The 10,716-nt window shown below is 43.8% G+C and overlaps 1 protein-coding gene across 2 annotated transcripts; it reads right to left on the bottom strand.

The window, feature by feature from the left end:
- Positions 1-576: 576 nt before the first annotated feature.
- On the bottom strand, positions 577-10,376 carry pomgnt2 (protein O-linked mannose N-acetylglucosaminyltransferase 2 (beta 1,4-)). 2 transcript variants are annotated; one of them, XM_060065314.1, is made up of 2 exons: positions 10,036-10,376; positions 577-4,358 (listed from the first exon to the last, which is right to left on the bottom strand). In XM_060065314.1, the coding sequence occupies exon 2, from the start codon at positions 4,261-4,263 to the stop codon at positions 2,455-2,457; it is 1,809 nt and encodes a 602-aa protein (XP_059921297.1). In that variant the 5' UTR covers positions 4,264-4,358; positions 10,036-10,376; the 3' UTR covers positions 577-2,454. The 2 variants fall into 2 exon arrangements, with proteins under 2 accessions (XP_059921297.1, XP_059921298.1); XM_060065315.1 differs by having other exon boundaries at positions 577-4,355.
- Positions 10,377-10,716: the final 340 nt, after the last annotated feature.

The raw sequence follows: 10,716 nt of genomic DNA, 5'->3' as shown, positions 1-10,716 counted from the left end.
AAGAACCAGTACTAATCATGTCAGTAGGATGGCTCTGTAAGAGGAGATTGCACTATTCCGGTTTGGAAGGTACCTTCAGGCAAGTCATCCTGGTCTGTGAGGTTCAAGAGAGTGATACATAATGCCAAATCACATCAGACATCGAAACACTAATAGATCTTACAGTAACCTATTTAAACAATGGATGATGAATACATACACATGTCCGCACTTATCTTTTTCTGCTGCTGCTTGCTATACGGCCTGCTTTTGTTCAATGTCGTTCTATATGTCAATTTGTCTGCTACGTTTGTCTGTATTTATATTTATTTGCAATTTTGTTATGTGTATTTGTCGGCATGTGGTTCTCCAGATGTATGTTTGTTTGTATTTTTCATTTCTTATTTTACTGTAAAAGTGTCATCTTTAAACTGCAGGTCCCGTTCTGCTTCTGCTCTGATGTATTTAGGAAGCATTTAATACCTTTGCCGGTGACGGTGACTGATGGAAATTCGCCGCTTGGCTAATTCTTCCATTGCCATCCTACATAATAGTCCATTGTTGTAGAAGCTGCTGAATATAATGATAAGCACTGCATAAAATAAGAAATGGTTTCTTTATTCAAATCACAATTAAACCGAAAAGCACCCCCTACACTTAGTTAAATGTAGAAAACAACAATGCGGTCTCTCTAAACGTGGGCTAAGGTCACAAATAAGTAACAATACACCCACATGTCTAAAAACATCAACTTTTCACAACAATTTCAAATAAATATTGTTTTACAACTTAACAAACAATGAAATAGCATCTTGGAAATAAAATAAATTAAGGTTTGCCAAATCAAGGAAAGAACGATTGATTCAAATTATTTATGTTAATAAGAATACCCTGCAGCCTATTGGCCAACATGTGGAACTACAAAACTATGAATCAGATTATTGTTGTAGAGCCGAAGGATATGGGTCATGACAAAATGACCAATTTATAAAACAAATGAAATAAATACAATACAGGCACATATAAAAGTAAACATAGCATGTTAGTGAGGCAGTGTTCCGATTTCAACGTGTGTTATTCTGATTTTATGATCTCTACTACTCTCTACTGCCACTTGCAGACTATCACGTCCACGTTAGCCTAACATCCAGCCAGGAACATTGGACGCTTCACAAAAGATGTGCAAAACAACTGCAATCACAAAACTCTTCAGTGTGTTTACCTTTACCCCGAGTACTTTCAGAGAAATACTTGGTGTAGACCACAGGCATGGAGATCCCTATAAATATGATAGATCTTATCTTAAATGTTTCAAGGAACAGTAGCCTAATGTAATGATTTTCTGTTAAAAAGTAACTAAAAACAGTAAAAAAAAAAACAAACAGTTAAAAACGCTGGGTTATGACCAAGGTTGACAGTGAATTCCTCCCGTTCAGACAGAATTATCTTCCAGTAGACCTGGCCTAGACCAGGCCAATCACAACCCTTGATCTGGGCGGGTTTGATACGAGGACTGAACAGAGAAGTGCCCAATGGGATCACCGGTGAGGCATATTCAATAAGACCAAATATGGCCACAGGATGTGCCCCACGTTTTGTTGCTAGGTAGGTCGGAAAACATTAATAACAGGCCATGGAAATTGTAAATTAACCGAGAGGTTCTCGAATGCATTGGTCTGGCGATGTGAGGCTTTCTTATTCTAGTATCATTTTATAACATTGAACTCCTTTTACACACCTATATTACTTCGCTGAATTTCAATTTATATCTTTTTAACAGCGTTAATTGGGAACAATAGATATAGTTAATCATTTAGTTTATTCAGGATTAATTTAGTTAAAGAAAATATTTGAGCTCAAAGACAGTGAAACCTTGATAAAATAATAACTACATGGTTGATAAGTAATAACATTGGCAGACTACTTTGGCTTGGGCAAGATTCGAAATAAAAAGGAAAATCAAACAGAACCGTGGGTATCACAAGCTTACTGTCAACACCAAAATCTCAGTCACACAAACATACGCACACACACACATTTTACAACAAAAAGCTACATTGCATACTGTAAAAAGATACTGTATTGGATCAAATTTCTGACTACCGCTAGAAAATGTAATATAATATTTTGCACATAAATAAATCTGTCAATGATTTCATCTTGACTAGAGATATAGCAACACACATGTTCTTCCTTTCATACGGTGACACCGACCTCATGTCTGCATCCATAATCAGACCCCTAATGGTATTGTGTTCTTTGTGGTCTTTGCGGTCATCTACAGTTAGTCCACATCCTATTCATCTTTTTTTCTAAGAATGGGAATGTACTACATTTTCCACATACTACATGACCAGCATCCACCTCTCAATTCTCATCGCGAAGTGTCATTTTCCCAACATTTGATTGCCTGGAAAAGGTTCATCGTGACGTGGGAAACAACACAGGATCATGTTAAAGCCGTCTTTTTTTCGACTAGGTCCTACACATGAGAACATCTGCAAAAGGACCCAGAAGGCTCTTGTTGAAGATGCACCGCACCCAGACCAGGTAGGTGGTGAAAGGCTTGATGTTCTCTGAGAAGGTGTAGTTCAGCTGGGGCAGGATGTAAGGCATGTAGGTGTTCTCTCCTTGCTCCTGTATCCACACCTCATACTTCACTTCGCGCACCTTCAGGAACTTCAGGTTCCACGGGATCTGCCAGGACACTGTGAGTTTGGCCTCGTTGGTGGCCTGGACCGAGGTCTGGCATCGGGGTTCTCTGACTCGCCCTGGGTGAACGGTGCTGGCCGCCTTGTTCTTTTTCACGCTGGGCCTGGTTTTGAGGCCCTCCTTCAGTACTTCTAGGAGTGAAGGGATGTCTACCAAAGTGTCCTGGTAGATCCTATAAAGCCACTCTGGGTTCCGACAGCACAGGTGCCTGGGGACGTCCTTGCTGACCTGTATGCGCTCCTGCTCCTCCTTCTCCAGGTGCACGATGCCCCCTTGGTCCCAGGGCCGTTCCGGATGGGTGACCGTGTTCTCCTCCATGGAGTTCCTCCAGGAGACGTACTGCAGGTCCATGCCCGGCAGGGAGGCCAGGGTCTTATACGGGGTGTACTGCTCTGGGTTCACCGCATAGGGGAACAGCTCCACCACGGCGGCCCCTCGGGGCAGGAACAGTGCCGTGACGAGCTGAGCGCCGTGCATGCTGAACAGCATGGAGGCCCCGCTGATCACCTGCACTATGCTGGCAAACGACTGCTCCTCCAGCGACACCGTCAAGACCCTCATCTGAAACTCCTGGGCCAGTGCCATGATCAGCTCCGCCTCATTCAGGATCAACCTCGTGGTGGAGCGGGAGAACACCACGATGTAATCCTCCCTCTTCTCTTTCTCCTGCTCCTCTTCGGTACCGTCTCCTTCCTTGGCGGTGTCCTCTTGCCCGGTGATGTTCATCCTCTCCATCATGATCTTGGCAAACTGCCGGACCTCGTTGCCTGACACCAAGATGTTGGCCTTCGGGCCTTGTGGCTGGACGAAGCCGTACTGGTACCAGGTGGTCATCTTGGACAGGCCCACGTAAGACTTTGTGAAGCACATGAGCTTTCCGAAGTTCTTCAGCTGTTCTTTGAGCAGCGGCTGCTTGCCGCTCAGCAGCCGATAGAGGTCAAAGTACGGGCCCTCGCCCCAGCCCTCCATGAAGACCAACCGGGCCTCGTCGTCCAGGTCCAGGTACTGCTTCATGGTGTAGAAGGCGGGGAGCAGGTCGTCGTGGAAGACGTGCATCAGGTTGTCGGGGTTGAAGCGGTTCATTATCAACGTGACGTCCGGCACGAACACGGGCTTGGGCATGAACTTGAGCGCGCCGGCGGGCAGCTCCAGGAAGTTGAAGTACTGGGTGTTGTGGTCCTCCACCGAGGACAGGTCCAGCAGCGCCGGCTGGAACCGCCGGGGCCCCAGGTTGGGCAGCATGACGGACGAGTTGGAGTAGAAGAACACAAACTCCTCCGCCTCGGAGCAGTAGCAGAGGTAGTCGAAGCGGCAGATGCGGTCCGTGTGCATCTTGCCCGTGCACACCATGCGCGTGCCGTGCTCCTGCAGGGCCAGCAGGGCGGCGTGGTAGTCGATGCGGCCCTCCGACAGCTCCTGGGACTGGCGCGTCAGGTGCAGCTCCTCCTCCAGGGAGGAGGCGTGCTCGCTCAGCTTGGAGTACTTCCAGAGCAGCGCCGCCACCACGGACACCAGCAGTCCGTTGAGGAGCGCGCCCACGCTCATCCTGCAGCCCGCCAGCGACGCGCGCATCACTTACTGCTGGGGCTCCACCTCCTGTAGCCAACCGACCTCCGGCCTCTGGAACGGGCGGTGAGACATCCGCCGCAGAGCAGAGGACCGGGCTGCTGGGAAGGGAGAGCGGGGGGAACGGGGAAGGGTGGAGAGGTAATGGGAGTGGGATGTGGAGAGGTAATGGGAGTGGGATGTGGAGAGGTAACGGGAGTGGGGTGTGGAGAGGTAATGGGAGAGGGATGTGGGGGGTGGGGTGGAGGGAGAGCAGAGGGGCGAAAGGAAGAGACATTATTTACTGTGTGGAAGAGTTAAAGCAAACATGGGGGAAGCAGCCCGCCCTGAATTCAATATTACATTATGGTATTATTATAACGGCATTATACAAATACAATAATAGATGATGCAAATATACAACCGTTGAGTAAACAACGGTACTTGAAAGCATGCTTTATAAACACTTCAGCATGAGGAAGAGAGTCAAGGCTGATGAAATCCAATAATAGCCAGTCATTCCAAAGACGTAGATAGCCCTGGTGCTTTTGTAACTAAGACAACCCTCCTTCTGAGTCCTTCTGAAAAGCTGAAAATAATACGCGCCTTTTCTCAAGTAATTTCCTCCTTGCTGTTGTCTTTATAGATCCCACTGTAAACGATTTTGGAGAAAAAAAACACAAGAACCTCTGTACTCTAGACATCTTCATATTCAAGAACCAGAGAGCCAAGTGAGTGGCTACCAAAATAGATGGACTACAAATCATTGTAAAGATTTATGAATAGGTTACACTCCCCTGCATTAATTGTGTTTCAATGGCCTCTACTCTGTGCTACAATGGGCATTTGAAAATTCCTCTTCCTTCCATTCCTTAATTTGGTCCCTGTAGCAAAGGCAAGCAAAGTTGGCCCATTGCAGGACAAGGGTCTGTTTGCCCTACAGGCACATTGTGTAATGTGCACAGTGCACACAATGCAGCAGTCACAACGAGGGACAGAGAAGTCTCAAACCAGGTTAAAAATAGAGCAGATTAAAACGTATCATGTTGTACACAGTCGGGATATGATTCAACTGTGCTTGGGTTATTGCCTTTTTTCCTGATTATATAAATGAACTCGTATCTCTCCTCCCGCGTCTGCAACACTTTAGAAAAAGGTCATCCATTATTTTCGTCTCTTTCATAATTTTTGCTACAATTGTAACTTGTTTGTTGTAGCTGAAAGTTTTTATTTATCAAACATAGAGATAATATATCCAAACAGCAGGTTAAATGTGTCCCTTAGGTACTTTCTGTTTTCATATTGCTGTAATCAACGGAAACCTGTGCTACAGCTCAGCCATTTTCTCTCAATGTTCTATAAGCGCCGATTATTCTCCCAATCTCCTGATGCCTTTTACAATTACAGTCTTTTTCATATTGACATTGCAATTGCGGCTCGCTCCATCATGCAGCCGATAAGTGAGGGCCCTTTGTGACTCTACACGTCATCTCACGGCCAATAAGGAGGTACAAGTGGAGACACAGCGACCTAAGCCGATACTAACAGCCAATCCTCTTAGATAGGAACCGAGAGCATCTCACTGAAGAACGTCGGCTAATCTGATTTATCTGCTTATCTTTTCAACTTTAAGTCAAAGAAGATGTGATATTGAACACTCACTTGTTATGGAATCATCGCCTTCGTCGTTTTTGGCAATAAACATATTTTCGTTTTGTTCTGCATGAAGAATCACATTTTGAATTTCAGTCTTAAAGCTAGGGTAGGCAATTTTGAGAAAGCAGCAGAGAAGGCTAGATTTTGAAAGTATCTGACTGAATAAATCCCACCCTGGGCAAAGTGCATGCAGCAGGTAGGTAGACAGGTGGGTTGAATATTAAGAAGAATCAAATAATGGGACAGGCTTTTTGCAGGTCAGCAAAAGCAACAGATTTTTTTATTTTTTTGTCAGAGCTGTTGATTTATTGATTGCTGTCCAGGATGTAAACAGAATTTCCAAAAAATATGCCAACAAATGCTTTGCCTATGTCCTATAAGAGGCCAGATGTGAGTGGTCAACCAGCACATCGGTTTCTATTTGCCAATAAGCGTCATTGTAGGCACTGAGGAAAATAAGTGAAAGCCAGAAAATCCTTTCTGTAACCAGCTAGAATGAGGCAATGTTGGAGAATACTTGCAACAACTGTGGAGCTTTTCATGAACACTCTGACTCTTATTGGTGAAGACAACATGAGATTTTACTTTAACAAGTAAAAAAAAAAGTACCCTTTCAACTTATTTTTCAAGTAACCTTTTCCTTTACACAGATTTCCAATAACAACAAAGTTGGGACAAGTTCTGCTTTGCAAGAGAGCAGTACGCAGTGCGTTCTCCTAAAATCCTGTTTAATCAAAATAAACAACTCAAAAGGTGCTCTCTTGGGAAATATGATGAGTTCCATGTGCCACATTATAAATTCCAATTATAAAAAATAAACAAATAGCTTGTTAATCAAAAGTGGACAATAACAAAGCACAGAACATTTATTATAAAATCCTCCTCCTCCCTCCATCTATACAGAGCAGGACAACATAGAGAGGAGCTGCTGCAGAACCAGAGGTAGCCGTTATTCCCACTCACTGAACACTGTGTCCCGCGGGGATGCATGTGATTCTGCCATGCCAGGGCACAGAGAACGAAAATGTCAACGCTGCCATGTGAAAATCTAGTGGGGGAGAGGCTGTATAGAAGCCTTGCCATTGCATAGATGAGCTACGGGCAGGCAGAGACCATGAGAACACTCAAAGCCGATAGTGGTGGGCAGCTCAAACGGCGCTCAGAGATAACCCGTTATGAATGACAATGTAAAATGGGGGGGGGTCACTATTCTGGGAGTGAAATTGTTCCTTGTACATCTGTTTAGTTTCTGTAGCTGGTAGTTGTTTTGGCTGACATTCAGGAGAAGTGCGATTAGCAGGTGGTGTGGGGGAGTAAGGATTTAACTGAAGGAAAATAAAATATCGTAAAAAGGTCAAAAGTAGTTCCAAATAATATAATCAAGTTACGCGCTGGGAACCGGGAAAGTGTATCGTCTTTGTATTCTTACTGGCTCCGCGTGTTGTTAAGCTACCACCCGATTCCTTCGTCCTAGCACTTGCTCAATCTGTATTCACCATGTCTCCAGTGAGCTCCCACACGCTTTGCCTTTTACTCACAAAGCCTGCATCTGCTGCCAGCTTATCTGCATCCACTACAACAGCGGATACACACACTAGCGGAGGACGGCATCACTGAGGTCTCCAAATACTAAGGCGTTCTGAAGCAATAATTACGTTAACTGCAGACTCTTATTTTCTCTTTACAACAGAATTCCTAACACAATGAAAGACAGCCGACCAAAAGTTTTGATTATGTCTAACAGTAAGCTCAGGAGAAAAGTAGCATCCAAATGCGTCCTTCATGAATATTTCACAGTGTTGGCTTTTATAATAGCAGGCTTTTGTCTTACTGAACAGAGAGGAATAACACAGAGGACACAAGCTCAGGTAAGAGGGCGCTATAGAAGTGCACTTACAAGTGACCTAGTAAGACTAGGCCCCATTTCCTTTGCCCTTTTACTTTAAAAGGGAAGAAATTCAAAATACAAGAAGACAGCATCATATTCTATGTGAGGCTATATTCTGTACTCTATTGTCATGCTAAACTATATGATACAATACTATGACAACCATACTAGTCAGTATCACCGAATAATTAAACAATCAATGACTAAATACTTTGAGGTAAAATAAGGAGATTTAAAAATTTAGATACATCGAGATATTGTCAGCAACCAGCTTTGAGAACACAATTTAGATTCATGCGTCTATGCCAATCCAACATACTATACATGCTAAACATAAACACCATTTTGTTAATTAACTAAAAGCAAATGCTTACAACTGCATTAATGAATGATTTATTAATTTCACCTTATTGTAAAGTGTCATGTGTAAAGACACAGTGAAAAGTAACCCTACAAAATTATATTTTCCGTCTTTGCCAGTTCTACTACCACCTTCACCGCTATCTACATAATCATCAATAAAGAGCCAGTTATGGAAAATGTCGACGCTAATGAGGTAATACAGCTCCATTCTCACATTAGGGGAGATTTTTTGCTGGACCATATATAGACTCAGCTCCACAGTGGCTTATTTTATACGCATTACAGAAGCACTGATCTTTAACTGTCCAGTGTGTAAAACGACCAATTACTTATCGGCGGTCTTAGAAGCTGTTTACCTAATCTCAAACACCACTTGCGAAAAACCTTCGAAGCTACGAGGAAGCCTTGCGCTTATTGCTGCCCTCCAGCCTGATACTATTTGCGCGGTCCCTGCCACTGGTTAGCATATCTGTTTGCTCTGGAGATGATAAGCACCCCAATGATGTGGGGGGAAGGCAGTTCGGGGTTAGCCTGGAGAGTCTAATGCATTTTAATGAGAATCCTGGAAAGCCCAAGCGAAACAGGGAAGGCGGGGGGGTGGAATAGAAGCAGTGGTGGCACAAGCCCAGCAAAATCTCTCTCTCTCTCTCTCTCCCAAAAGAAGGGATGGCCGCGATGGCAGGCCCTAATGAGCGACCCCATTTGTTTTCATCTATATTCTGCGCTAAAGCAAGCACTGTCAAGTTTTGTCATGCATCTTGGCACTCGGCGTGACACCAGAGGGCATTAATGGCCCGACGGCCATTAGCTGGCTGTCCAAGGACAACTCGTTTATATACACCCACGTTCCCACTAGTCAGTCACACATACGTTTATCAAACCTCTGTGAACGCAAACACAAACAAACACGCACTGTCGTCTCAGTGACGTAGCTCTCTTCGACGCCGTGCAATACAGTGGGGTTCGATTAACACATGGGGGTTGGTTGGTTAGGTTGAATCGTCACACACACAGTCAGGGGGAGCAGAGTACAGCATGATGCAGTCATCATTCCCTCTTTCTCTCAGTTGGAAGAGGAAGGGGCTGATGCATTCTGCAGTGCATGCATGTATTTAAGTGTGGGATGGAGGGAGGGGGGGCGACAAGCAGAGGCAAGGGGATAAAAAAAAAAAAAAGTAGGGACATCTCCAAGAAAATCTGCGACACAGCACTTTGGCACTGACCCATGAAAAAAAAATCCTATTTCTTGCACAAAAAAAAAGTGAAGTAGAACGTCAAGAACAGTAGTAGGCCAGGTCACATACAGTGACCGACACTATGACAGGCTTGGAATAAATATATATATCGTTCTCCGAGACACAGGCTCATTGATTGTTGTAATGCGTGTGTTTTAAATGATTAGAATAGTTTCGTGTTTACCAGGGCATTGCAAATCGAAAATATTGACTGCTTAGTTTTCTACCAATTGACTTGAACATGTCTCTCACGTCTTTTCTGATTCCCCCTTCTAGAAGACTACTCCAACTCTGGCATTCAACTGAGGGACGGTACTGCAGTTAACCAATTGATTGCTTTATAACCCCTGACATAGTAACAACCCTATAAAGATACCTCCACATGCCGAGTTAACTGCTTAAAAATATTTTGCAAGCACTTAATCGCAATTTATTATAGAGCTTTACACATATAGTGATAGTTCATTTTTTTTTTTTTTTCAATAACCTTATGCCAGGAGAGAGCAATGAATTGACGTTAAAAAGCGGGGTAGCATATTATGTCCCAGTGAAGTCACATGTATGCAAATACGCTATAGATAAACTTATTTAACAATACGAGCGTATTACCCACAGAAAGAAAACAAATAACCCCATCAAAATATACGCAGTTCTTACCAGGCGTTCCAGCGAAACTGTTGTTTCCCTTTCTTTAGAGTAATACAATGGTTAGCTCAGCTCAGAAGCATCGGCTCCTCAAGATGTTGCAGAGAAGATCCAGCACCCTGCACAACGCGAAGCCACCGAATAGAGCTCGTCGTTTGAACGCAACACCCACGTACATAGGTAGTATTAGTTACGGGAACACAACATTGATTCATTACATTTCAGGTGGTATGCCGGCTTCCATTAGGTATTGTTTACAAGCTAGCCTAGCTGTCAAAGGACAGATAAAGCGGCTCTGCCTGATACCCGACTCCACTTGTGCTCTTTTCAGTCTCCACCTCCGATGTTTTAAATATCGTATCGCAAGTCTCGCGAGGGCAGGGGCAAGTCCAACTAGAAGGTCACAAATAGGGATTGAAATTTCACTATTCATCACCGGTGGGTCAGATTGATCCATTCAGAGAACATCTTTATTTCTTGATCACCGAATTATTTACTAAATACTAAAATAATGGTTGAAAAGCCAGAGCAGGTTATTAATAGGCTATAGTTTAGTCTCGCCCTTATATCAAGCTGGTATGTCCAATTTAAATATCAGAGTAGTCGAAAAAATGTCTGCATAATGAAGCAATTTGTGGCAGAATGGTTAATTTCATAAACCACATTTCATAAACTGCGTTTATCTCTTCAAAT

The sequence above is a fragment of the Gadus macrocephalus genome, chromosome 11, assembly GCF_031168955.1.
Source record: "Gadus macrocephalus chromosome 11, ASM3116895v1".
Taxonomy (NCBI): domain Eukaryota; kingdom Metazoa; phylum Chordata; class Actinopteri; order Gadiformes; family Gadidae; genus Gadus; species Gadus macrocephalus.
This window is presented reverse-complemented; position numbering and strand designations above follow the sequence as displayed.